The 27,929-nt window shown below is 38.8% G+C and overlaps 1 protein-coding gene across 4 annotated transcripts in view; it reads right to left on the reverse strand.

Annotated features, from left to right (window-relative positions):
• Positions 1-27,929, reverse strand: part of AFF2 (AF4/FMR2 family member 2) — a 462,047-nt gene that overhangs the window by 142,925 nt on the left and 291,193 nt on the right. For 2 of the 4 annotated variants that reach the window (XM_040999784.1, XM_040999788.1), the window contains 3 exons: positions 19,975-20,061; positions 15,182-15,218; positions 14,883-14,916 (listed from right to left, as the gene is read on the reverse strand). In XM_040999784.1, the coding sequence (XP_040855718.1) occupies positions 14,883-14,916; positions 15,182-15,218; positions 19,975-20,061 (158 nt within the window). The remainder of the gene's footprint in view (positions 1-14,882; positions 14,917-15,181; positions 15,219-19,974; positions 20,062-27,929) is intronic. The other 2 variants (XM_040999786.1, XM_040999785.1) reach the window with 1 other exon arrangement.

The raw sequence follows: 27,929 nt of genomic DNA on the forward strand, positions 1-27,929 counted from the left end.
CTACTTTATGGCAATATTCTCTTAAGTAAGTGCCTAGGAGTAAGGGAATAATACCTCTGTGGATTATTTTTCATAGTTCACTCAGCAACGTATTTCCTATATTATTGTTACAAATATGTACTCACATATTTTGACACACAGTGGGTTCAACAATAGTGTGTCTTCTGAGGTTCCATTCTTACTTTTAAAAATCTACTTAAATGTTATTTTACCTTAACTCCCAGAAAAAGCAAGCTGGTTTCTCAGGGGATTCGTAGTCAAGATTGATCATAATTAAATACAGAGTCTGATGTGTCTTTTTAGATCACAGAACCAGAAGCAGAAATGATTTGCCCAGGCAGGGTAACAGATTATTTCACAAAATGGCATGGGCTAATTTCATGAAATTTTATTCACGGATGGCTTTCCTTACATATGAAAAAAGGAGACAGAGAATTCAGAAAATGTTTTAACTTTGACTAGGCAAACGACAAATGCTTGCCATAATATTTCAAAAGCAGTCATAGATACACAGACAAGTATGTCTAAGCAAATGAACAGTATGCCTCAAGAAATTAGTCCAGTGGTGATTTTGCAAAAGATGAGAAGCTGCTTTGGGTGTCAGAAGCAGAGACTGTTTTTGATCAAGTTCTTAACTTTTCATTGTTCCCTCTGTCTTGTGCTCCAGAATTAAAGCTCTAAGAAAGGTCTGAACAATTCCAAAAACAATACAGCTCAACTGAATTATGGAACGGGAGAGTGCATGGAAAAGCAGAAAGAGCAGGATTAAGGGGTCCCTTATTTGAGGTTGCCAGACATATGTTAAAATCATTGGTCTATCATTATTCACTATAAAAATTTAGCATCAGTTCAAGAAACATTACTTCTGTATAAAATGTGGGTAACACCAGTACCTACACCTCACTAGGGCACTAGGGCCCAACACGATAGCCTAGTGGCTAAATCCTCATCTTGTATGTGCCAGGATCCGTTATGGGTACCTGTTCATATCCTGCCTGCTCTGCCTCCCATCCAGCTCCCTACTAGTGGCTGGAAAGCCAGTGAATGATGGTTCAAAGCACTGGGACCCTGTAACCATGTGAGCAATCCAGAAGAGGCTTCTGACTCCTGGCTTCAGACTGGCTCAGCTCTAGTCCCTGTGGTCACTTGGGGAGTGAACCAGTGGATGGAAGATATTTCTGTCTCTCCTTCTCTCTGTAAATCTGTCTTTCCAAAAAGAATGTATCTTTTTTTTTTAAAGGAAATAAGCACGAAAGTTCTGTTGTAAAATGCCAAAAAAGGACTTTTTCTAGTCCCACCATACCCTCTCCAAGCAAATCCTGTTATGTAACATAGATTAAACCACAACTAATTGCAAAACCAGACTTGCAATGATGTGTTTGTCCTGAAGAAGGAGTGCTCAATCTCTCACCTTCCCCACAGGTGATATAGTCTAGATCTCTTGCTGCGTTCGGCTGGCTTTGGGGGCATCAGAATGATTTCTGCTATTTATACCACTAGACAAATCAGTAAATTTATGCTCTCTTGAGTTGGAAACCTGGCATGTACTGCATTCCCCACCTGGCCAGGGACAGGGGCATAGTAATGCAAGATTTGCAAGTGCTTGCCATTTGGACCTAGGCTGCTAGGGTTTCCCGAGACGGACCCCCAGCATTGCCTCCTGTGAGAATCTTTTACATGTCTACTGCCCATCTTGGCTTCTTTCCACCAAGAATACTGAATATCACAGTTCTTACTGAATAGCATAAATTGGGCTGAAGTGGATTTTAATCTCATGCTTTGCTTCCAACCACAGCCACTTATCCTGTGGAAAAAAAAAACATGAATAGATACTCTTTTGTCTCCCCTCACCAAGGCACACAAACTCTTTCTCGCAGACAGAAAGGCAGATTATTTCAATTAACAGGCTGTTGCTGATAATTGTAAGCAACTTTTCTTCAAAGCTCATGGCAGCCGTGCACTTTTAAATTTCTTACTGACTCTGTCAGAATCAAATTTTCAAGGTACAGTTACCATAGTAGCAAACTGGAATTTTAATCCAGTAGTAGAGGGCAAGGCAGGTCACCAGCTTTTGGTCCTCTTCAATTGCACGATAAAAAAAAAAAGCATTGCCAACAAGTCTGAAGAAAGGGGCTGGCCTGATGCTAATTCCACTCTCAAGGAAAGTAAGATTAAAATAGTATGTTTTTTTCTTTTCTGATTCTACAAGCATTCAAAATGTCTATAACTTAGCTGAGTAATGATTCCTTGAATCTAAAAGAACAGGGCAACCCATTCACTGTTTTCTACATGCTGAAGAGAATGCCTACACAGAATATGGGAATTTAGTAGGTGCCTGGACAAGGTCATCATAATTACCTAAGAATGATGCCAAAGACATTTGCCTTGCAAAGGAGTGCACGGACAGTGATGTTTCAGTCTACTGATCTAGGGCAGCACTGATAATTGACTCAAAGCACACTGACAGAAAACATCGGAGAAATAATGCTGACAAACTTCTTGCAGAACTCTGACACTAAAGTCAGGAAACCCAAGCCCAATCCTCCCCACTTGTACTACGGCCACCTTGGGCACCTCAGTCAAAGCCACCTGAGTAGAATCATCCGTAGCATGAAGGGGAAACCAATATAAATAGCTTGCCATAAAGTTCACTCACAAGTTCATCTGCTGGCAGCATGATTCTCTGAGGAATTTGAATGATGCACCTGTGGAGAACTACCACATTGTATCTACTTGTTTAGCTATATTTTACAAGGAAGCAAAGAATCAGACAAGCACCAAGTGACTTCATTAAGCAGCAGAGCTGGAAGTCAAGTCATACAGAAAAGCAGAGGACAGACAGCTAGGGTCTTTTGAGGAAAATTACATTTACCTTTCCTGCTTGCTCATTCCCAGAATTGAGTCAAGACTGATACACGTAATAGTATTTGTAAAAAAAAAATCATAATGCTACAGAAACTTTTACTATCAGTGCAATTTTCCTCTATACTCAACAGTTGATAGCAATACAATTGAAATCCTATGAAGTAGATTGATTTATGAAAAAACAGTTTTGAATTCTGTAATCTAAGAATACTAGAGTCTAAGTTCAGCTGCCACAATAAGTATCTATGTGATGTTAAGTGAGTCCAACTGCTATGAGATGAAATTTTCTCCACAAAACGGACTTTTTTACGTATCACTCAGAAACTTTATGAGACTAGAAGATGATTAAATAAGTGAACCACGGCAAGAGCCAAGTGCATAGAGTCCCGGATAGTCTTGACTTGCAGTGCCAGCCCTGTGGTTAGAGAGGTCCATTTGGTACTCTTTCTTAGCAGTTGAGATTATTCTGAGAGTGATAATGATGATGATGGTGATGACTATCACTAATTCTAATGATGGCATCCATCTCATTGCATTGTTGAGAGGACGAAATAACTGATGCTTGTAAAATGTTTGTAGTGCCTGGCCATAGATTAATTGCCTCTAATTGATGGTTATAATTACCTGAGAACATTGCTCATATTTAAGGAGGGCTTCAGAAGGTTTGTGAAAAATTCATACTATGAAAAACTTGGGCATAGATTTCAGAACAATTTTGTGTAACAAATATTTTGACTACATTACCCACTAACTTTTTAATGTACTCAGCAATGCTTTCCTTTCTCTTTGAAAATGAGACAAAATTCTTTCACAGAGAAAAGAAAAGCTAAAGAATTCACCTCTTCCAAACTTGCCCTACAAATGATACTTAAATATTCCCTCTTGATAGGAAAAAGAAATAGCACACGCCAAAAGCAAAAGTAAATGTGAAGAACATCCAGTAAAATAACAGCAGAAGACCAAATCAATAAAAAACCCATTGCTAAAATGACAGGACCAAAGTACCAACCATTCATATTAACCTTGGATGCAAATTGCTTAAACACATCAATCAAACATTATAGCTTAGTAGACTGGATTAAAACAATAAAACCCATTTATTTGTTACCTACAGGAGATGTATTTCACCAATGAAGATTTGAGTTTTTGGGTTAGTTTCATCTCTCCTTTTTTTTAAAGATTTATTTTTATTATTTTTTTTATTGGAAAGGCGGATATACAGAGAGGAGAGACAGAGAGGAAGATTTTCCGTCCAATGATTCACTCCCCAAATGAGCGCAACGGGTCGATACTATGCCAATCCGAAGCCAGGAGCCTCTTCCGGGTCTCCCACGCGGGTGCAGGGTCCCAAAGCTTTGGGCTGTTCTCAACTGCTTTCCCGGGCCACAGGCAGGGAGCTGGAAGGGAAGTGGGGCTGCCGGGATAGAACCGGCGCCCATATGGGATCCTGGGGCGTGCAAGGCGAGGATCTTAACCACTCTGCCACCGTGCCGGGCCCTAGTTTCATCTCTTAAAAGCACTTTATTCTGATCAAATTCTTCAATGACTCATAAATCATACCGTAGCATCATTTTCATCAAGAACATTCTTGATTTTTTTTTTCATTTATTTGGCGACACATTAGTCATTCAGTAGCATGACATTTAACTTCATGGCATTATAAATTTCTATTTTTCTTCCTATTGTTGATATTGTTTTGTCGCTTTTCATTTAAGGTGATGTAGAGTGACTGTGTAATGGAGACTATCATATTCAGATGTGAGGATACAATGCAGTTTGCATCTCTATCTCCAGATCAAAGATGGACTCCCAATAAAACTGTTAAATATATCCTAACAATAGGATGCTGTATTTTCTGCCATTGTCCATGTCCATAATGATGGACTTACGAATGTTAATGAGGAACAAAACTATCATTAATAAGACAGAGGAAATCAGTGGGGGTGGGAGGGGACTTGGAGAGGGAATAAGAGAAATCCCAGGGGCTATGGAAGTGTATCATAAAATAATAATAATAAAAATTATTTTAAAATGTTTGAAAAGATGAAAGAAAGCTATTTCCACCCCCTTGTTTGTTCCTCAAATGCTTGAAACACCAAGGGCTGGGCAGGGTGAATCTATAATTGAAAGGCACAGCCCAGATTTCTCAAATGGATGCTAGTGATTCAACTATTAGAGCCACCAAGTGCTGAGGCACTGGTCTGGGACTGTAAAACAAATAGGCATCTTGTGCAAAAACAACTAAGGAGAAATTAGGCAATTGAACTGGAGGCGCAGCCTGGTAAAATATTACCATGCATTTCCCCCTTGACACTTTACTTCATCACTCTCTTAGGCAAACTAGAATTTTACACAAGGATAAGGAAGTATATCAAGAAATTGTGCTGGAAGTTCCCAGCTGCAAGATCCCATGGGATAAAGAAGAACTTTTATTCATGTTGTTTTCAGAATGGCTACCCTAACCCCACCCTACTCCATCTTATCCACTCTGTCTCAAGCTTGGCAGCATATTTGGAGATGTCAATCAAACAGCTTTAAAACTTTTCTTTTTTTGTCCTCATTGTTCAAGTGGATGGATGAACTACAAAGAAAGGCATTTGTCTGATTTTTCAGCTGATTTTACAGCTGTAATTGTGCATGCATCTGCAGTACTCCACCAACACTGCTCCCTCCTCATCAGTGAAATGGAAGAGCTTTTAGTAGCTCTGAGGTGTCAAGAGCAGACCATTTAAACAACATTCCTGGTATCGTAATTGTAGTGAAGGATCTAGCTGTTTGTAAGATGCTCAATAGGATGGAAAAAAAAACCAGAATGAATAGTTTACAAGTGAAGTGGAGCAGATATTTCTTATCATCCATTCCAGTCTCAGTTGAGTGTTTTGCTTCTTTTTAATTTCTAGGAGTGGTCCATGGAGTTGCCTACTCTGCTGCTCTATTTTCTTCATCCGAGCCTGAAAGACACTCCAGGGCTCTGATTGATGAGGTCTGGTCCTGCAGCCATCTGGGTAATTTCGGGACAAGGCAGCAAATTTTAATTGGAATTCAGAATCCTGCCTTTCAGACTCGGATATGCCACTCCTTACGTAGGAAATTGGGGGCAGATTTTACCCTCTCTCTATGCCCAGTTTCTTCTCACCTAACTCTTTGAAAGCATTTCCATGATGTTTGCATGAAGCTAATATATTTTATGTAAGTCCTTTATCATTAATAATCACTATGCACATGAAAAGTATCCCCAGGGCTGGTGTTGCCTTCACAGCATTGGTTTTGTGCTGGCTGCTCCACTTCTACTCTAGTTCCTGGAGAGTGGCCTAGGAAAAGTAGCAGAATATGATCCAAGTGTTGGGCCACCTACTTCCTCCACAGGGGGACCTGAATGAAGCTCCTGGCTCCTGGCTATAGATGTCACAGCCATCTGGATAATTAACCAATGAATGTAAGATTTGTTGCTGTCTCTCACTCTTTCTGCAACTCTGATCTTCGAAATAATTTTTTTTAATTAAGAAGAAAAGCATCCCTTATCAAAGCACTTTGATCTAATAACTGAAAAAAGAATGGGTATGTGGATGCATGAATTCCTTCAGATCAGACAATATGAGGAATCTAATATTCTGTGATAAAGACTGTGTCTATGTGTGTATTAATACAACCTCACTTTCAATTGCACAACTTAAATTACTGGCATATTAACTTCAGTGCATTCTACCAGCAATATTTGTTTCACTTCCAGTAATTATTCAAAATAAAGCGAACTCAGAATCATGCCATTGAGCTTGATAGCAGATAGCACCATGAGGATATAAGGCAATTTTAATCGTCAAATAAGTTAATAATTATGAAAAGTAATGAACAAACCTTTAATAAAAGCAGATCAAATTATTACCCTTTTTGTTTTCTAACTTTCACTTTAATGTGGCAAGAAAAGGAGATACCTGGTAAGAAGTACTAATGCCATCATATGCCACCATAATCAACTTTATATGGATTTTTTTATGATGATGCAAATGTTTTGTAAACTTGTACCCTTCAGCTCACTGAAGACACCATCCTCTAGTCCTGGTGATACAGTCCTGTAGCGGGTTCTAAGTGGAGAAGGAATCTGCCTACAGTGTATCTGTGCCAGCAGTACTGCATGTGTAACATAAAAGTCAATGATAACAGTCAAATATATTTCTTGATTTCAAGAAAAGGTACCATACCACTTTGGCCTGCACTGAAGTCAGAAGATTTTGGTCTAATGCCAAGGCAAGATCACACCTGGCTCTTCAAATCAGAAGAATCATCCATACAGTGCCCATGGATCACTTTCCTGTAAACTAAGAGCATGTCTTCTGCAGTTAACTTTGTTTCTGCAGTTAACTTTGTTCTGGCTCTACCCTTTGCTACTGTGCAACTTTGAGGAACTTAGTGTCTCTGGTTTTGCTTCTGTAAACTATGATGATAATGGATTCCTTGTGCTGCTATGAAGACAAAATGTAGATGAGAAATGGGTGGCATACCATAGACACTCAGTAAGTAAACATAAGTTGAGTTACTGTGATTGCCTAATATTCACCAGAGCTCTTTGAGAGAAAGATATATAGTGTTTTACCCTGAATTACCACATCTGGCTTAGAGCCTTAAATGCAAAAGGTGTTAAAAGTATGTTTGCTGGGCCCGGCATGATAGTGTAGTGGTTAAAATCCTCGCCTTGAATGCACCGGGATCCCAAAGGGGTGCCGGTTCCAATCCGGGCAGCCCCGCTTCCCATCCAGCTCCATGCTTGTGGCTTGGGAAAGCAGTCAAGAATGGCCCAAAGCCGTGGGGCCCTGCACCCACATGGGAGACCCAGAAGAGGCTCCTGTCTACTGGCTTCGGATTGGCTCAGCACCAGTCATTGCAGTCACTTGGGGCGTGAACCATCGGACAGAAGATCTTCCTCTCTGTCTCACCTCCTCTCTCTAAATATCTGACTTTGCAATAAAAATAAATCTTTTTTAAAAAGCGTGTTTACTAAAGGAGTGAGAGTATGATGATCTGATTAAATATAAATGCAAATAAAACAGAAGAAATAGTCAACTTAATCCTGAAAAAAAGGAAGATATTGGCCTTCAATTACAGAAGTTTCTTAAAAATCTGCCTGGAATATACAAATCCTACTACCTCAGACATGAACCCATGAACACTACCACAAAAATAAGATCTGGTTGTTGCACTAGGCTAGCCAAGCAATGAGATCTGTATGTTCAGTTGGTGTGATGGAATTGAAAGCCTAAAGTTCCCTTTAAAGGAATCACAGCTGCAGTCTTGGCAACTATCAGCCACAGGTAACTTCAGTGCTTCTCATTGTGAACATTGCAAAAGCCAATACTGTTTGTTGTCTCATTAGCCAACGTACAATCCTTAACATAAAAGCCTCTTGATATCTGATTATTCTTCCTAAGGACCTCTTGCTGATTCATTTCAAACTGTGAATTATCTTTACTTCACAGCTTGAACAGGCTGCCAAATTTTGTTTCTCAGCTTTCAGGTGGCTGTCCCTGATGCGGTGGAGAATTTCCAAAAATATATTAAGTCCTTAGGAGAAGTTGGCAAGCTCTGGGATGCAGGGCATACAAGACAGGTTCAAATCAAGCATTGCCATACTGCTCAGCATGAAAATCAGAATGGCTTCAACTAGTAGAATTCACAGATTTCTGGTTCATTAGATCTGGCTTTTGTTTGATTGCAACTGACTAGTACTATTTCTAAATTCCAAAGAACAAATCATGTATTTTGATTAAGAATTAATATGATTTAGAAAATAACAGTCATTCCCACCCCCACCTCATTACAGTCACTTTGCCCCAGAAATTGCATTTAAGAAGCAAACCAAACATCTATTCATGGAAGAATATATGAAATTGCTACATAGTAGCAGAGCAATAACCCACAGCAGGTTTCAAATCTGAGCACATATTCTCAAAGATTTCCAATCATGCAAATTTTGGTAGAAGGATGGCCAAGTTTACAATATATGTGTTACAGTTAAGTTAAAAAATAAATGTGTCTAAGAAATAGCATGATCCTTGTGCTGGTTATAGTAATTTGAAAAAAAAAATCTCATAATCTTATTCTCAGTGGTAATCACAACCCTTAGAGAAAATATTAGAAATGATAATATTTAAACAAAGCAATTTTAATTTAGTTTTATATCATTGAATACAGAGAAAAACAATTTGCTGTGGCACTCTTTTCCCCCTAGCTAAGATCAACTTAGATGTTGTGCTCAGGTAGAAAAGGCTAAATTTAGTGCACCAAATCCTTAAACCCACTGTCTTTCAATGGGAAGAGAGAGAAGTTTCAATGCATAGGGTTCTCAATGTGTACTCAAATGTTCCCACCAACAAGAGTTGTCATTTTTCCTGTAGGATTGCCCACATTTCAGACTTCTCATGGAGAGGAACTGTATTCTGGCTTCATTAACTAATGTGTAAAATGGAAATGATTTGGAGTACCTCTAGGATTGCTGACAAGCTTACTATGTAGTAGCATACATACAAATTTCTGCCGCAGGGCCTGGCATGTGAGTTCATAAACTCATACCATGATCATGTGTAAAACTTCTGACATTTATGTGATAGCATAATTTCAGTTTTTCATTCCTAGTGCTACATCAAGCATTTGTGAGTGTGTGACGTACATACCAACTAACCACAGGCAGCCTGGGGCTGACAGCAATCAGTCTATCTCCATAAAGCCCTCAGCAGCTATCTGGAGCCACAGTCAGATGTTTTCAGGCATACAGCCAGTCTCATACATGCACGACCTGATTAGTGGCAAGGGAAAAGCATCATAGTCATGTTTTTATGAAAACTATGTGGGCCTTCTCCATAGCACGGCTTAATATACAGATGCTGCTTGGTACAAGAGTATCTGGATGGTTTCCAACGGGACAGGGTCCACATGTTAGCAATGAAGTTTAACACATGAACTAGATATTTGGAACTGTCGTATTTTCGATAATACTCACCTAACTAACTGAAGTCAAGAGAGAATTAGATGAATACTACAGAGTTCATCGAAGCTGTATAAAAATTCACCCCGGCAATTCAACATAGTGTATCTCATAATATTTATGAAAGATGATAAAGACCTATAAGGTCATGCATTTTTATAAGATCAATTTGCTGAGAAGCAATTCATAAGACTTTCCAATCAGTAAGACAAAGTCACTCAAGAAAGAAAATCCAAGTTCTTTGTCTTCCTCTAGGAATGTCATAGCTTCAGGTTTTCAATTTAGGAAAACAGAGGGAACATTTCAAGACATTGGTACAGGTAACATTTTATCATATAGGATCACAAAAATGCAGGCAAAAAAAATAAACTAGACAAAAGGGATTATATGAAATTTCTGAAAATTTGGGACAACAAAGGAAGCAATAAACACGTATACAATAGAGTGAAATATTTGTAAGCAACCTAACAAAGGAAAACTATGGTAAATATATCAAGGACTCAGAAATCTCAACAACAGTAAAAAATAAAAATACCCAGTTGAGAAATGAGCAAAGAAATCCAAGTAGGCAATATATACATATGAAAATGTTCAATATCACTAGCTGTACGAAAATATAAATCAAAACAACAAGGGAATATTACCACATCCTTGTTAGAATTACTGTTGTCAAAAAGAAGATAATAAATACCAGTGTGTATATGATGAAAGAGGAGCTCAGTAAAGAATATGGCAATTTCTCAAAAACTAGAAATATAACTACCATATTACCCATTACTGGATCCATATCCAGAAGATATTGAATCAAAGAGATACCTCTGCACCATGTATTTTGCAGCACTAATTACAGTTGCCAAAATAAATGACTACAGAAAATGGAGTTATTCCTAAAAATCATGAAACCCTATACTTTGAGCAAAATGAATGGAAGTGGAGGACAAAATATTAAGTGAAATAAACCAAGTATAACTGCATAATAAAATAATAATTCATTTAAAAATAATTTAAAATGAGAAAAAAGAACTAAGCCAGATATAGAAAGACAAATTGTGCTTATTCTCCCTTATATATGTAAGTTCTAAAAAACAAAACACCCAGTATGAATACATATGGTGATTTTTAGGGGTTGAAGGGGTAGGTGGGATAGAGGGAGCTCAGATCGTGAGTAACACATAGAGTTGAGTTGGAGGAACAAGTTCCTAGTGTGCAGTATAGCATAGTGTGGAGTTCACAACAGCCTAGCAGACACTGTACAAACAGAACAAAATGTCCCAAGCCTCCAATCATGAAGGAAAGGGCAGGAACAGGAAATGTTAACCATCCTGAATAAATCAGCACACATTGCATATGAGTACTGAAATGTCACACTGTAACCCATGACCATGTGCAAATATCATCATTTACAATTTTTCAGAGAAAGTCATTGTCTATAAAAGTAGGTACTCAGAGAAAGTGTATACCTCCTGGGGTTGCATGGGTCAGCTGAGCCTATGCCACAATAATATTTTCCCATTATCTTTCTGAACTTTAACTCCAATTTGCTGCTTTTTGGTAGGTCATTGGCCCAGTTGACAGTCTGTTGAAGTCTATTTTTCTTTTAATGTGCATCATAAAGTATATGTGATCACAAAGAACATTATCTGGAACCCCATTATTAAGATATAAATACAGATATCACTGAATATCAATATATTAAAGAGCCAGTCTCACTGAGAAAGAATGAAAACTGTAATTGCTGTGATCTGTGTTGGTGATTCAGTTGCTGGTCTTTTTATTGCTACTACAATTTGCTGCTTGCATTCATAAATAAATGATTGACTTTAGCAAAACGACATAATTGCTTACATATGAATTCAGACAAGTGTTTATATATGTGTTCATTATGTACATAAGAAGAGGCTTCAAAAAGTTTGAAGACAATTGAAGTATAGGTTTATTATGCTCATTAATTTGTTTAATTTCCCTTAAGAATCTGTGAAAACACTTCAAAAATTAAATTCCTGCATGCCTTTATCTTAAATCTTTTCAAATCCAGGGTCACAGCTTTCACTCTGAAAGCCACAACTGTTACTGAGCAAAGGTGCAGCCTAGCTCTGCAGACTCCTCATTTGAATTGCCCCAATTCATGGTAATTCAGGGTTCTGGCTGGAGCAAGCAGGGTGCGACCTTAAGGATGAAAATTCCACATAAAGAAATTCTATCAATGGGTCATACACTGAGGACAAAATATCGAGTCCTCTGGAATGCCAGTCATGCTGCTAGGGTCACGCATAGACATAGCAACTGTGAAGAACAATGGGAGAACCTGGCTGCTTCAAGCCTGTTTTCTGGTCTGCAGGAGCCAATGTCTTCAGACCAAGTGCCCATGTCCGTAGGCTTCACAAAGAATCCATACTTAGATGGAAGATCTGTCTTTCGCCAATTTGGGGAAGCAAGCCAAGATGAAGGAAATGAATAAAGTGTCCCAGTAATTAAGGGATTATGTTTTACAAGTCTCTAATCGCTCTCCAAATCTCTAAGTTGTAGAAGTGTGCCCAGCACATTTGTTGGCCTTGGGTGGGTGTCTTTCTGGCCATGTGCCTGACGTAAGGGCTGCTTTGCATCATCTTTAGGTGCCAGCAATCTGTCCACCCTCAAAGAGTCCATATGCCAAATCTCTGAGACATCGCCCTGTCACAGGGAATGTTTCAGAAGTTGATTTAAAAGCACATTCTAGGAAAAATACAGGAGAATAAGAAACGGTCAAGGAAGGAACTTCTAGCTGATGTCTGATGGATAGTGTTTGAACTTTAGATTAAGTGTCCAAAAAGAGTGATTCGTTTCAAAAAACGGACTGCCCACTGGTTCTACTGGCACTTCCTGTCGAGAATTTCAGATGGGCTGTACTAGATACTGCAGCTGGATGAACTTTCTATGGATAATGCAGCATTTAGCTATAAGCCACAACTGATGATAAGTTTATTTCTATTAGTTACAAACAACTGAATTCAATAGTACGTATAGAGTAGCACATTTCAGAGTGGAAGCATACTCTTCTTGTTTAGGAATAAGAACATTTACAATGCAAAATATACTTTCATGCTTTTCCAAGTTTCAAAACCTGCATCGATTTCCTAGAAGTGTGTGTGTGTGTGTATGCATGTTTCTATGCATGCATCGCGTGTCTGTACTCAATAACTTTTCAAGAAAGCTTATTTTTATTTGAAAAGCAGATTTTAAAGAGCTGGTCTGAAGCCGGGAGCCAGGAGCTTCCTCCCAGTGTCCCACGTGGGTGCAGTGGTCAAGGATGGGTGGCATCCTCCACTGCTTCCCAAGACCATAAGTTGAGAGGTGGATTGGAAGAAAGCAGCAGGAACACGAACAAGTGCCAATATGGGATGCCAGTGCTAACGTGCCAAAGATGAACCTGTAACGCCACTGTCGTGGGCCTTTTAGTGACTTTTAATAGGAGTAAGAAAAGGCAGGAGTGGAGACAGGGAGTATGAGATCCGTGGTTTGCTAGTTTACGGAGGGAAATGATAATTCCAAACCTGATGACCGAAACAGCTAAAATGAACATTATCAAAGATAATTTTTATTTCTGTGTTTCCATAAGTGGCAGGTACCTTAATTTGGGGTTGTGCTGTCATTTCCTCCCCTTTTTACCACATTTTCTCTATTTTTAAAATGGAAGGTATTGAAATTGAACTTTGAATTAGAAGGCATAGATCAAGCAAAAGGGGGGAAAGAGGGTTGACTATGGCATCAAGTCTTTTGTACTTTACCACTAAACTTCAAAGAATGCTATTGCCTCTCTCAATAGCTCAGTCTATTTGGGAGTTACTCCCAATTGTTTTATGCAATTATCAATGAAGTTCCAATATGTGAGTAATTGACAATAAATTTCTTGCAGATGATAAATGATTTGATTTTGAAAAATTTCAAGTATGTAACTATCATTCACAGAAAAGTTGATAGTGATTTTCTATTATTAGGAGAGGATTTCAGAAAGAAATGTTCCTTTAATATATTCTTGGACAAATGGATGTTATGAAATCTACAATAGTTAATCTCAGGAAATTGGCTCTTCCAAATTTGTCCTTTGGTTAACATTAATGAAAAAATAAAAATAGCCTGTAATGCCACAGTTACAGTTGCTTGACAGTGCCAAGTGATTTACAAAGTCTTGACTTCTGAACTGCAATCTAGTATCACGTATCTCTTATTCTATCCCTTCCTGGTTGTGCTTGTTGTCTTTAAATATACAGGTGTCAGATGGACTTACAACAGAGGGTTTTAGGTTGACTGGTCACGACAAGCTATTCTGTATTTCATGTCCGGTTATGGCTGCTTAGCTGTATCCCTTGTCCATCCTAGTCAGAGGCAGCTGAATATGGTGCAAGATGCTACATGTAGCTGAAGTTAAGCAACGCTCAAATGAATTAGTCAAAATGTAGGAAGCAACTCACCTACAGTTTTTTTATTCACTCAAATCATAGTTGCTTTCATATTCCAAGTTAATTCAGTCGCTCTATGCATTTAGAGAATCTAATGATGATGCATTTGTTTTACTGTTTGTATACATGCCATGAATGTTATAGCATGTATATCTGTATCCCCTCAAGTCCATATATAGAAATCCTCTCCTCCAGGGTGATGGTACTAAGATGAAGGACCTTTGAGACATCCTGAGATTGGTGTGCTTTCAACAAGCTAAGGACTCTACTTCTTGCATCATGTGAGGACACCACAAAATGGCTCCACCTATGAACCAAAATCAGACCCTTACCAGACACAAAATCTACCCTAGGTGTTGGACTTCCCACTCTCAGAATTGTGAGCAATAAATTTCTGCTGTTTATAAGCCACATATTGATGGCATTTGTTACAACAGACCAAATAGACTATGACCATGGAAAGCCTGACGCTCCTCCCCTGATCAAAGTTCATATTACAATGAACCAAGGCTCATAGCTTACAGAGGAAGAACCACAATAAGACTAACAGCACTGAGGCACTATTTTGTTGCTCTGAAAATATTCATGATTTGAATGATACTGACTTTGTAGATGCTCTGCTGGTTGGATCACTCCACTCTGAAAAGAAAAGACACGAATAATTACTGTTTATGTTGCTACGTCAAATGACTAATCTTAATTAAAAGTAAATTGCAACCTTCCAAATTGTTCATTGTTAAAGCTTCCTGTCATGATAACAGATAAAAAACATTGAGCCAATTGGATGCATCATAACTTTTTGTTACAGTTTTTCTTGCATGATTCTAAGTAGGAAAGAAGCAAGCATGGGGTGGCGTGGAGGCATGGATGTTTAAGCTAAGCAGGGTTTTTCAAAAACACTTACTTTGTAAGTTGAATCCCGGGGTCAAATGTTGAGATTCCTATAAGGAAGAATATAGAAAACACATACATTAGCTAAATGATATCAGAACAAAATGTATATCTGTTATTTCTAAAGATACCATTTCATTACTGTTTGCAAATAGGAAACCAGTGGTTAACAACTCCATTAATCAGGCTTCTGCCTGTAACTGCATTTGAAGAAAACATTTACTACAGAAATGATCATAACTCTCATTTCATCATAATGACAAAACGAGTTTTGAGAAATATGGGCATCATCAGAACAAATGACCCATAATTGTGAAATTCAAGTGTAGAATTTCTCATTCATCTAGGCAAGGATCCCTTTAAGGAAGCAAAGGGAACTTAGAAGAAATGACCATGGTTTTTGTACAAGAAAACTTAGTAGATTCTTTCAGTTTTTCCCTTTTATTCAAATGATTTCAACTTTCTTCCTGATTTGTGACATACAAGACCTGTACATCATTTTGTACAGAAGAAATGTTTTCAAACTCATAATGGAGCAGTTGTCTGACTCTAGAGAGGTCCACGTCCCATGTCAGTGTGTACAGCTTGATGTCCCAGCTCCATCATGTCTGCCGTCTTTGCTCTCAATTCTTCTTTTCTGCTAACACACACTCTGAGAGGCAGCGGGTGACAGCTAAAGCAGTTGAATCCATGCCATCCACATGGGTCGCCTGCACTGCACTTCCGGCTCTTGGTTCCTAGCTTTGGCCTGGCCAAGCCTGGCTGTCACTGGAACTTGACGAATGAACTAGCAGATGTCAAATCTCTCTTTCTCTCTCTATTTTTCCCTCTCTCTCCCTTGCAACCAAATAGAATTAAAAAAAAAAGTTTATGTTAAGTCTGTTGAATTGTTAGAACATGAGATATGTTAGTGTAATTCACTATTTAAAGATACTTAATTTCTATTTGAAAGTCAAACTTGACAATTCCTTCACTGAATACCAGATCGAGAATCCTGATGAACATACATCAGGCTGGCTGGGAGTGTCCCACACAAGTGTTCCACTTGTGTGGATTCTGACATAATTTGTGGGCAGAGCGCTGCAGTGATGTTCAGAGCATACAAGACACCACACAGCTAGGAGAGAGAATTAGCACGGACTACAAAGCACGCATTTCAAAACTGGAGATACAATGAATACAATGAAACACAGAAATTGGTTGTATTGATTGCTGCTTTTTTAGTAATCTGTTCATTAAACTTAATTTTGTCACCCTGCAGATTAAAAACAAGCTCACAGCTTAAATTATCTTTTAGAAAAAGGAAGCAAAACCTGTAACTGCACTTGGATGAAAAGTGAACTCTCCTATGCATTTCATGATTCTGCTGCCCAAGAGATTGATCTTTTGGCGCGATCACCACTCATGAAGACTGCCTAACTCAACAAGAGACAGCCCAGGCCTCTGAGCTGGAGATCCGTCATAAGGCCCAAGAGAGGTCTCAACAGCTCCGAAGCTTCCTTTGGCTTTGCTGATAGACAAAGGGCTTTACAAAAGCTTAATCATTTGGTTTTCAGTTTTTTGCAAACCACAGAAACTAAGCAAAAGGAAATACTTCCAGAAGAAAAACCACTTGGAATACTGAGTTATGAAAACCCATATTATGTGATTCCAGAGACAAAGGACACAGCAAAGTCAGTTCCTTAAAAAAAAAATGTGTCCAATTCATGCAAAGGCAAGAGTTCCCATCTCCACAGTTCTCAAAGGCACAATTACTGTCTAGTGATATACAGTTTATGGAAAACAAAATTCAAACATAAGTTCATTTTGTGCAAAATTTTTATATTTATGCTTATGTATTATCTTCAGACAGATTGTGGTTATTATGTATTATGAAAAACCTAACTGTGAAGTTCAATATATATATGACATATATAATTTAATATATATTAAAGTCCCCCAGCCATGCTGGAGCAGACACTTGTTCCTCTGATTGTTACTTTGTCCCTGTTTTCTGATCTTCCTCTGCCCTTTCTTCCCCTTCTACTTTTGAGCCTTTAATAGATTCTATCCTTGTATGAAAACAACTTTTTTTACTTTCCTCACTTTAAGTGAAAGCATGTATTATTTCCCTTTCTGTACCTGGCTTGTTTTACTTATTACAATGTACTCAAATTCCACCCATGCCATACAAGATGCCAGAATATTCATTTTATGGTAGACTAATACACATTTTACATATGTACATACATACACATACATATCTACATGTAACATTTTTTGCTTGTTATAGCACTTTAGCTAATTTTCAGCATTAAAAAAATGCAAGGATGTAGAGGCTACAGCTTGTTAACTCTTGGAGAGGATGTTTCCCGTGCTGGGTGTCTTTGCTAAATTTTTGAAGAAATTATTTCTCTTTCATGTACTTCCTTCCTTGTGAGATTTTTTCTATGATAAAACATACTATTCTTTCAATTTAGCATCAATTAGTCAACCTGAGCTGAGAATTCTGCAACAATATTTGTCTTTTTATGATTTTACAGAATCATAGAATATTTAACCTGAAAAATCCATTGAGATTATGTAGTTCTTCCACATATACACCTCAGCACCCGTACCACCCAGGCCTAGAGGAGGAAAATGAGCCTTAGAGTCACTGCAGCACTTCCACCCAGCCAGGAAGTTGCAGAGCCTGCAGGGAAAAGAGCTAGGACTGCAGCTCTTAAGCCAGCACTCTTCCCCTGCTTGCTACACGGCCAGGGGTGTTGGAAACCAGAACCATCCGAGAGCGTGCCACCTGGGGCTGCTGTGAGCACTGGGCAAAGACAATGAACCCAGTTACTGTACTTCCTGGAGTCAGCTATGCTTTGAACCGGGGCATCCATAAAACTGACCACTAACACTAGAACATCTGGATGGAAATATCAGTCCTTTCGCTTACTGTGTGTTTCGGAGCTCATCTGCTTAGTTTTTATCGCTGTAACTAAGCATAAGGCAATTATCCATCCTTTGGGGTTGTACTAAGCACAGAATTATTTGTTGTATACTAAGTGCTTAGAATGAGGTGAGGGATTCCTTCTTGCCCTTTTGGCTAGGATCAAGTGTAGAATGAGGTGAGGTTCATCAAACCATTATATAAGTAGGCTATAAAAAGCTTATGAAAAATTTTCATTCTTTTTAAACTCCATTTTTCAAGGAAACGTTTCCAATCTTCTATGTGTTGCTGATGCTGCTATTGCTATTTAAAAGGCACTTTTTTTTTAAAGCAACATTTTGAAGGGGGAAGCGTAGCCATCGTGCCTGCGTTATTTCAGCCTGCTGCACTATTTAGCCTACCTTTATCCTGGGACTGGCAGCACAGTAATTGGCAGAAAATGCAAACTGTGCCTATTACAAAATGTGCATGTACTATAAAATCCCATTTAAACAACCATTTGTATCATACACACGTGTAAATGCCAAAATTATGACTTGAACAAATTATATACAAAATAGGAGAATTCAGCTTAAAAAAAAAAACAACACAACTGCAATTGATATGGATGTATCACATAGAAAGGCAGTCATGGAAACAGGTGGATTTTTCCCTTGGCTGAGATGCTGGCAAAAAGGATATTGAGCCCAGGACAGATGAAAGCAGGAGTGTGTGCGTACAGGAAGCCGTGGCATGCTCCCAGACCAGAACAGTGAGAACTGCGGCTCATTTAACTCCGATTCTTTTCGACGGTGACTGAGGGTCATGAAACACAGTTTAGGTCTTTACTGCTGTCCAAATCATGACTCTGAAACCTATAGAATCTAATGCGTGTTTTTCCACTCACAGATCAAGGCCTAACTCCTTGGGGTAGCACCGAAGCCCCTAGTGGTGGTGTACCTACTTGCCCAGAGCTCCTCTGTCCACTGCCATGCAGGAAACAAAATATCTCATAGCCATAGCAATCTCTTCCCAGAGTGGATCACAGCGTGAGCACTCATCTCTTCATGCCTTTCGTCTCGCAGGGATTCTGTGTGGGCTTTGCTGGAATCTTTCTGTACTTGACGGCCTCCTAATCACCCAAACACTGCTATCTCCCAGTGAGCACACCCTCAGCCCTGGGAGAGTTTTTAAATGCTTTTATCAGTTTCATATCACCTATGAAAATACCAACTTCATCGCTTTACTGTTTACCTGATAATAATTAGAGGACTTCCTTCATTCCTAACTTTTAGCTCCTTATATACCCTTGGTAAATGGTTTCTAAATTAGTAGTAGAAAGGAAAAAAAAGAAGTCAGGGTAGTAATTTTCTGTATTTAACATGTGATATTAACAAAGTTGTGGTGATAAATTCTTACTCAGAACAGGTGAAGAGAACATTATGAATATGTGATAATAGAATTGTAGAGGAGAAAGTTCTATCAATGTGATAAGGTAGTTTGTAAGGATCTGTCTGTGGGCCAGGACTGGGAGTGATGCATCAAAACTGAAATAGATACATTATAGGGCAGTGTGTCTTTTTTTTTTTTTAATAAAAAAATCCAAGGCATTTTTGTTGCATTTTCTGTTTGGTCTTCCTTCAGGAGTGAGCCACCACTCTCTTTCCTTAGCTATTGTAACTGTTGGTTGCACAATAGCAATGTTCAGCTACTAAGACCTGCATGTCAATATTTGTGTGTAGATTGTCTTAAAGACTCTCTCAATAAAAATCATGATTGTGTGACTATCCTGAGAGTCAAGAGAGAATTTATATAGTACCAGAAGACAGACACCATTTTTACCATTAAATATCTAATCTGATTGGCCTAATTTAAACAAGGCAATGGAAAATAGAAAGAGGAAGAGAACTGACCTGTCCTGGGATGGAAAATGCCTGTTGCTCAGCGTTTCCAGGAGTGTGCATGGCAGTGAGAGGAGTGGGCCAGGAATGGGTCATCTCCTGATGAAGAAAAACAAAAGCAGCTTCACTTCTGGGCACTTAGAAAATCAAAGCCCTTCTTGCCATTAGACAGATTAGGCCATTTATAAATACTTGATTAGTTCATCTATAGATTGAGACCTTAAAGTAATTTGGTGGAACTTCTTGCCTCACATTGGTACTTTATGCCCGTCTGCAATGCAAAAGCCTATATCCAATGTCTGCTTGCATACTGCTGGTGACAGGGAGATTGCCACTGCTTGAGGCAACTTGTCCTATACCGAGACAGCTGGTTGGGAACCAAAACTGTCTCCAGGAGCTTCTGCCGATGAATCCTACTTCACAGGAAATGCACCTTCTCCTCCAGCACCTGAGCCAGGCTGCAGAAAGAGGCAATTCCCTCTGCTGCTGTTGTCTCTTCTCCAGACTGACAAGTCCTCAGCTTCTTCATTCATTTATCAGGACTCTTGCGCTTTTCTCCTCTGGCTGATGTTCTGCATTGTATCACTGACTTTGGAGCCCCCAGGAAGCACTCCTGACTACCCAGGGCTGCTCTAATTCAGGGGATTGCGTTTCAGGTGTGATCTGCCAGTTCTAGGGGTGGAAGAGGGAGCAACATGGCCAGCACCTTCATTCTGATCTTCGCCTTGATGCAGCCTAGCAATATGCGATAGAACGATGCACATGCTGTGGATTCCTCCTTGCAAACATGAGACAGCTGAAGCAAACTCTGTCTCATTCATTGAGATGGTTATAATGAGCTTGGTAGCTTGATTCAGGCAGCCACATACACAGTGTATTGCAAATTCAAGCTTTCAAACAGAAAAAGCCCTTCAAGCTCCCACCCTCCGTTGTGAGCAGGGGCACCTTCTCAGCTCTTTCCAACACTCTGTTTGAAAAGTGGTGTTATTCAAATCTTGCTCTAGTCTTAAGGCATGTGGCCAACACGCTTTACCCTAAGAGCAAAGATAATTAAATCACATTTTGTGAAGCAGGAGGCAGTCAGCATGTGCTGGATTCACCAAACATTTTCTTATATAAACATTAAACATAAAAATCAATGTAATGATGGAAATAAAGAAGGAGTCTGGGAGGGTCTGATGGGATCAAAGTCTGTGAGGATACTTTCTAATGCATACATTATATAATACCACTTTCCAATCTTTATGTGTAACATAATTAGTAATTTCAAAGGTAATATTAAACAGAACTCTCAGGTAGCACTAAAATTTGTGTTTTTTTGTTTTCTTTATTACTCAGTTCAAAGAACCTTTTGATGTCTGAAAAGTTCTAATGCAAGGAGATACTTTACAGATTCATTCACAGTAGCACAACTGAATCAGAATTTGTATTATTCAGACAAGCACTGCCATAGATTGAATTTTATCTAGAACTATTTAAAAAGGAGGGAATGCTTAACCAACTTAAGAGATTGACCATTTCCAAAGTGTTTTGAGTTGTGCTTATGCTGCCATCAAAACTAGTACCAAAATAATTCTACCTGGCAACAATTTAAAAGCCAAATTTTAATTAGCTTGTGTCTTTAAAAGAATCAATAATCTCTCTCAATGTACAGGATTATTCCTGTACAAGGCTGCTTTCCCAAATCAGTCATCAATGAAAATATATATTGTACCTATGAATTACACTGAATCTGCACTCTATGTATTAATGTTACATTAACACAAAAATATAGTATCTTTAAAACTCAAAAAAGAAAAATGAATAAATCTATGACTGGGAAAGTGGGCAGGTATTGGTTTGAGTATACAAAGTTTCAGTTTGGCAGAATAATTTCTGAAGATCTATGGTATAGCCTGGTAATTAGAGTTCATAAGAACATACTGTACACTTGGCAATTACTTATCAGTATATCACAAATGTTATAGCAAAATGGGGATATGTGAGAAGTTGGATATGCTATTTACTTTGGTTTCATCATTTCATAATGTAAGCACTTATCACTTTTGGCCACAGATACATGCAGTTTTTGTTTTTATATGAAAAGAAATGAGTCTTGAAATTAAATAAAATACAGTTTCTCTTTTGTCAGAGCCCATCCAAGTGCAGTAAGCTCCAGGCTGTAAAGGAACATGGTCTCTTTTCCTCAGTGTTCAGGGGCTATGCCTAACTCTGCATAGCAGTTTCAGGGTGTACCTCTGTGTCTATTCAAAGGTATTTCAGACAGTGAGAAGAATGAAACCATTTCTAAAAGGTATGTTCTTGCCCCCAATATTTTCTATACTAGAGTACCCCAGAAACTTCATGGAAAATGTAAATGAAAGTCTACTGGGTGCAAAATTTTTGAAATATATGCATTTGTTTTTCATAATCCACAAATTTTGTGAATTTTTTGAAGACCCATAAGATGCATGGATTTAAAAGTATTTGTAACTAAATACACTTATTTTTAATTCAATTTTCCATGAACGTTGAATTTACTTTGTGGCAGAATCTGACGATCTTGCATTACAAGTGGAATGCACTGCCCTGCTGGTAAACCCACATGGAATTGTACATACTTTTACATACTCAATTACAATTGATTTTCAGTATTTGAAATATGAGGTTTTATGAACCAACATGCTGAGTTCATGTTACTATTGATGCATTCGATTACAGTAGGGGGAACGCGATTGAAAAGAATATAGTTTCCCGAAAGGATATATTCAACAAGGAAATTTGGTGCAAGCTGTTTCAATTCTGAAAATGAGTTAGATCTGTAAAATATGGCAAATGCACAGTATATTTTCCATTGTTATCTTTTTCATTAACACTTAAAGGATATTAATCCATTTTTATCTTCTTGCTATTCTTGAGATAAGAACCCATATAAACTCTTATCTAAGTGGACTTGTCCTAATTCTTCACCAAGTCATCAGGCATTGGTGATCACGCCCTGCAAAGTGTTGTCAAGGCTGAACACCTGGAGTAAATACCAAGCACCACCTCCCTTTAAAAAATCACACACACACACACGTGTACATGCACCGCATAATCTGAACCTTCACAAAAACTCTAGCTTCCATGTGATTTGCTCTGCCCGAGAAAGCCAGTGCTGAGATGCCCATTATCAGCAGGAAGCTGTCGTAGCAGAGGTTCCTAGACATGAGGTCACTCAGTATCAGCCTCCCGTGTTCAAGCCGAGTGCTGGGGACTGCTTGCAGCACACATTGCTTCCACACAGGTCTCCCATTTGTAAGGCTGACTAATAATATAGTTGATGGAGAATCACTAAGTGACAACATATAATAATAATTATTATTTTATGATGTATTCTTTTTTAGTGTTTGATAAAGAATAGATTTCACAAGTGACATCCTAAGTGAATTTTGACAATAAGAAGATGTTTTGTTAATGTGATTTGGATGCTCCAATGTCAAACCCAGAAAATCATGAAGGGCTCTGTATTTCAGCATCCTATACATACTATGGCTCATAGGCTAGGACTGTAACAAACTGAAAACAGCATGCAGGTACCTCAGATTTGGCTAACAGAGACACAAACACTGGGTGTCTCACAAACTGTAGCCATGGACTGGTGTTATACACCCTGCTAATTTCCAGTACTTCCCATACTCATCTAATGTAGAGCTGGTGCAATAGTTGTTAAGAATCTGAAGCCTTGTCATCCCCAACTTTGAATCTCCAGTGCCTAACACACAGTAAGTAAATGGTCGATTTTTGTTCGACACCTAGAAAGAGGCAGTGATGGTTAGCATCATACCCATTTGACAGGGGATTGGAGAATACGAACAGGTGAGGCTCAAGGCTACACAACAATTGGCAGGGTCTCAGTTTTACTGACCTACTTAGTTGGCACAATGTTTTAGTCATTGGGATAGAGAAATATAAAGACAAGCACCTTTCCTCAGGGAGCTCCACTTGGCTTGATTTGTTCATTCCATACGCACCCCTCCTGTTCCAAGCTGAAGCCTGGGAGACATGCTGGGTCTGGAACAGACCAGCCCCTCGTCTCCAGTGCCTTGGCAGCCATCAGTTTGAACTGCTAGTGTGTGCAGAGTGTAATGTAAGTCTCTGAAAGAAATGCGTATTAACACTGTTATCTGCAACAGCAGTGAGGCTGTTCATAGGAAATGGATAAAAACTGGAACACGGCTGGGATAGGCTCACAGAGCAAAGCAGCCAAGCCATCATTTGGGAAAGGTGCTGGCTGCTGCCAGCTCAGGCTTCTCTCCCAGTGTGATATCAAGAACAGTTATATTATTGCATAGCTGTGACAGAAATGTGAACTTGAACCTTCCTGCTTCCCTTGGTACGCTTTCCTTGGGCATACATGGGAGGACAAGTGTCCAAGATTGAGTCCTTGGCCAGGACAAGATAGCTTGTTTGTTTCACATGAAGTTCTTCCTATAGGGAAGCAGTGCGTATTGGGATGAGGTATGGATTTCCTTCCTCTCTGCACCGTCACGAGAAGGACACCAGAAACGTGTCCCAGAACAAGTAAGTTCTATTCTAAAGATGTGCATATGGTTACACATCATCTACCTAGGCCTTGGGAGCTTTTTTAATCCTGGCCTCAGAGCACATTCTAGAATGTGCCAGGCTACATTCTAAAATACAGAAACCAGTTTGGAAATGAATTTCTCCTTGATCAATTCAGAAGGTGACACAGACACAGTATATGTTGGCTTCAGCAAAGCCTTTGCCAAAATTCACTAATGAATTTTGCAGCTAAGAATGGAGCTATGAAAAGTGCATAATCACCCACTAAGTTGGAATAAACTTACCTAAATTGCTGAGTAAGAAAGGCCACTCTAGAAGGCAGTCTAAAGAGGCATAGGCAAGACTCTGTTGTTACCTAGCCTTCTCTATTCACTACGTTTACTAACAGCAAAACAACGCTTTACTTTTAATTCTTTCACTTTTCAGTTCTTAGGTTAAAAAATTCATTCAACATCTTAAAAAAGCATTCAGGATGTCCACTTACTGAAACTGCAGGTGACACTAAGAGACAAAGTAACCAATATTCCAACGATCCTGTAATATTGACCAGATGCAATAAAGTGCATTTTAACAGTAGTAAATTAAATCCACAATCCTGTTCCATAAACCAAGTGTAAAACTGCACACTGAGAAACATAATCTGGTTTATTACAATTCACGAGGTAAAACTCAAGATTTTAGTTGACTCTCCCAAGTCAATGTGAGACTTTGATGGCCACATTAAGTGTGATAGCCAGAATGTAGAAGGTAGTAGTGCTGCTGAAGACCGTGTGGAAAAGGTCACACTGAAAACACAGGATGCTAACCTGAATAACTTGTCCCAGCACAGGCATGACAGCATTGCAACATCTTCAATGGACAGTTACTAAAAGAGTAAGCCATCACATACATAAATGTACTTCAAAGCAATAGGGGAAGGTCATTCTACAAAAAGGGAGACTGATGAGAGGTCTAGAAAGTGTTGAAAACACTTGAAAATATGTGAAGCAACTTCATATGAAAGTGAGTTGAGACTTGCCTTCTGGACCAATAAATCAGGATAAGTTCTGTGGGAAAATGTTATCAAAGGACCAAGGTAGCTCAAACGAAGTAAGAATTTCCAAACAATGTGAGTTTCCAACCATTGGATCCATCTCCATAGAAAGTAATGAGAACATCTCTGAAGATAATATGACCCCTGCCTAGGAAAGGGGCACCTAGAAGGGCAGAGGCTATGGGTATGTGGACCAATTGTACCGATTTACCCAGATAATTATATATTTTTATCTCTGTAAAATTAATGATACATGTAAGAAGAGGTTATATTGAATCTGGAGTGGTTTTTTGAAGATATAACATATAAACATGACTGAGAAAATGGCCCGGCAAATCCATTTTGCTCACAGGGATGGGGGTGAGGGAAGGTGCTCGTGCTGGTGGGGGTGGGGGTGAGGGCAGGGAGTTTACCATGCTACAGTGGCAGAACTAACAGTCAAATCTGTGCCATTGTTTGCTCAGCAATTTGAAAGCCTAGCAACAGTAGAACTGCAGCTTTACCTAGGCATGATCACTAACCACTCAAGTCAAGTTTTCCAGGCAGTGCAAATCCTTTCCCATTTAAATGAATAAATATTCTTCTCTTGGCAATGCTCTTAAAAGTCTGCCAAACACTGTATCTCTGATTTTCATGCAAGTGTGTTTAGAGAGGATGTGTTACATTAAAGTCTAATCCTTGTGAAAGTTATTTATGATATCATTGACATGGTATAAAATTCTGGATATATTCAAATCCATGATTGATGACTTTATTCACTCTTGTGCTGACAGTTGTTTAAGGTTAATCTGGAAATTTGCTTCACTGGTACCATAAGTATACATGCAAAAAGTAGTATTGGGTACCTTCACTATGGAGAGTTCCAAGAAAAATAGAAGAGAACTTAATTCTCATCTAAAATTGATATTAAATTGCAATCAGTACTGTGAAGCTTCAATGTGTGTTCATTCAGATGATCAATCAAGTAAGCCTTCCTGCCAATTCCAAATGTAATCAGTTCAATTTCACCCATGTGAATGAAATATGGGAACGTGCGGGTCATAATCATATACCTTTGCTTGGCCCTGACATTTGTCAAACACTGCACACATAGACACAGAAAAAAAATGTTCTCCAAAGGCACTATGAGGGGCAGAGCTGTGTAGTGATATGTTGGGTGTAATTCTACTGAATCTGTTGAGTTCTGTACCAAGTTGGAGCAGCAGCCACAATCTAATATCCAATTCTGGTTTGACTTGACTTTCCTAGCACATGACCATCTTGTAAGTTTCAGTAGTTCACAGGAAATGTGTCTAAATCAGATTGAACCAGTCAGAGCAAAACACTAGCTGCCCCACTAAACATATTGTTAGATTGAGACTTAACAACATTGAACATTTGGTTTTCTTCCTAAAGAAAAAATTAGCACAATTTTAGTTAGAAATGGAAGAGCCACTGAGAAACTGCTTTCCAAGAATGGGCACAAAGGAAACTTCTTTACAAGGGTTCTGCTCAGAGCTCCATTTGAGATTTCTGAAGCTTCTCTCATAATAGTCATACTTTGTTTTTGTTCCAGAGTCACTTTATTGGATCAAACAACACTCTATGTCCTCACTGAATGAAGCATTTCTTTATGGTTACCACCTTGTTTACTGTTTTAGCTCTAAGTCAAGCAAATCAATTTGATAAGCCCAACACCCCTCCTTTGACTTTTCCCTGACATTATCTTTAATGATTCACAATTAATTTCATTCATTATAAATCTGTTGAGTGTCTATTCTGTACAGGCATCTATCAGCCAGGAGGCTGGACCAGGCATAAAACCAGGGTCTAGCTGTGTTCTAGGTAACTGGAGTATTCCTAACTGGCATGAGCAGATGGCCGTTATTAATGACTAGTCAAAGTTTAACTCAAATAAACCCATCAAACAGAGCAACATATAATTCATTGGCATGTTCCAGAAATTATCAGAGATTTGTTGGTCTCCCATTGCTGGAGGCATACACAGTGTAGAGATGGCAACTTAGCTGTCCTTCAGAAAACCAACTTACCTAGTAAGTAAAACGCCCGAAAAATTTAAGCTACAGGCAAAGAAGAAAACATTTAATCCAATCATCAGTTTAAGCCTCTTGAAAGAATTATACCAAGAATTAGTATTCCGTTTTTAGGTGTTGCTTTAGCTTTTCTTGTAGTTTTACACTTATTACATTGAGAAAAATGCTAGTGAGGAGTTCATCACAACTGCATTTAGAGGGAACAAAAGCTCACTTGCTGGGAAAACAGAAGTCATATCTATTTTCATGGACAGACGCCTCCAGTGAGCACGTTGGATACAGCTTTGCTCTCTCATTATTCCTGAGCTCAGTAAATGATAAGGCAGCAGGCCACTAATGCAGCCAAGACTCCATCC

This window comes from Ochotona curzoniae, unplaced genomic scaffold, assembly GCF_017591425.1.
Source record: "Ochotona curzoniae isolate NIBS_2020 unplaced genomic scaffold, NIBS_Ocur_1.0 scaffold_1852, whole genome shotgun sequence".
Classification (NCBI taxonomy): domain Eukaryota; kingdom Metazoa; phylum Chordata; class Mammalia; order Lagomorpha; family Ochotonidae; genus Ochotona; species Ochotona curzoniae.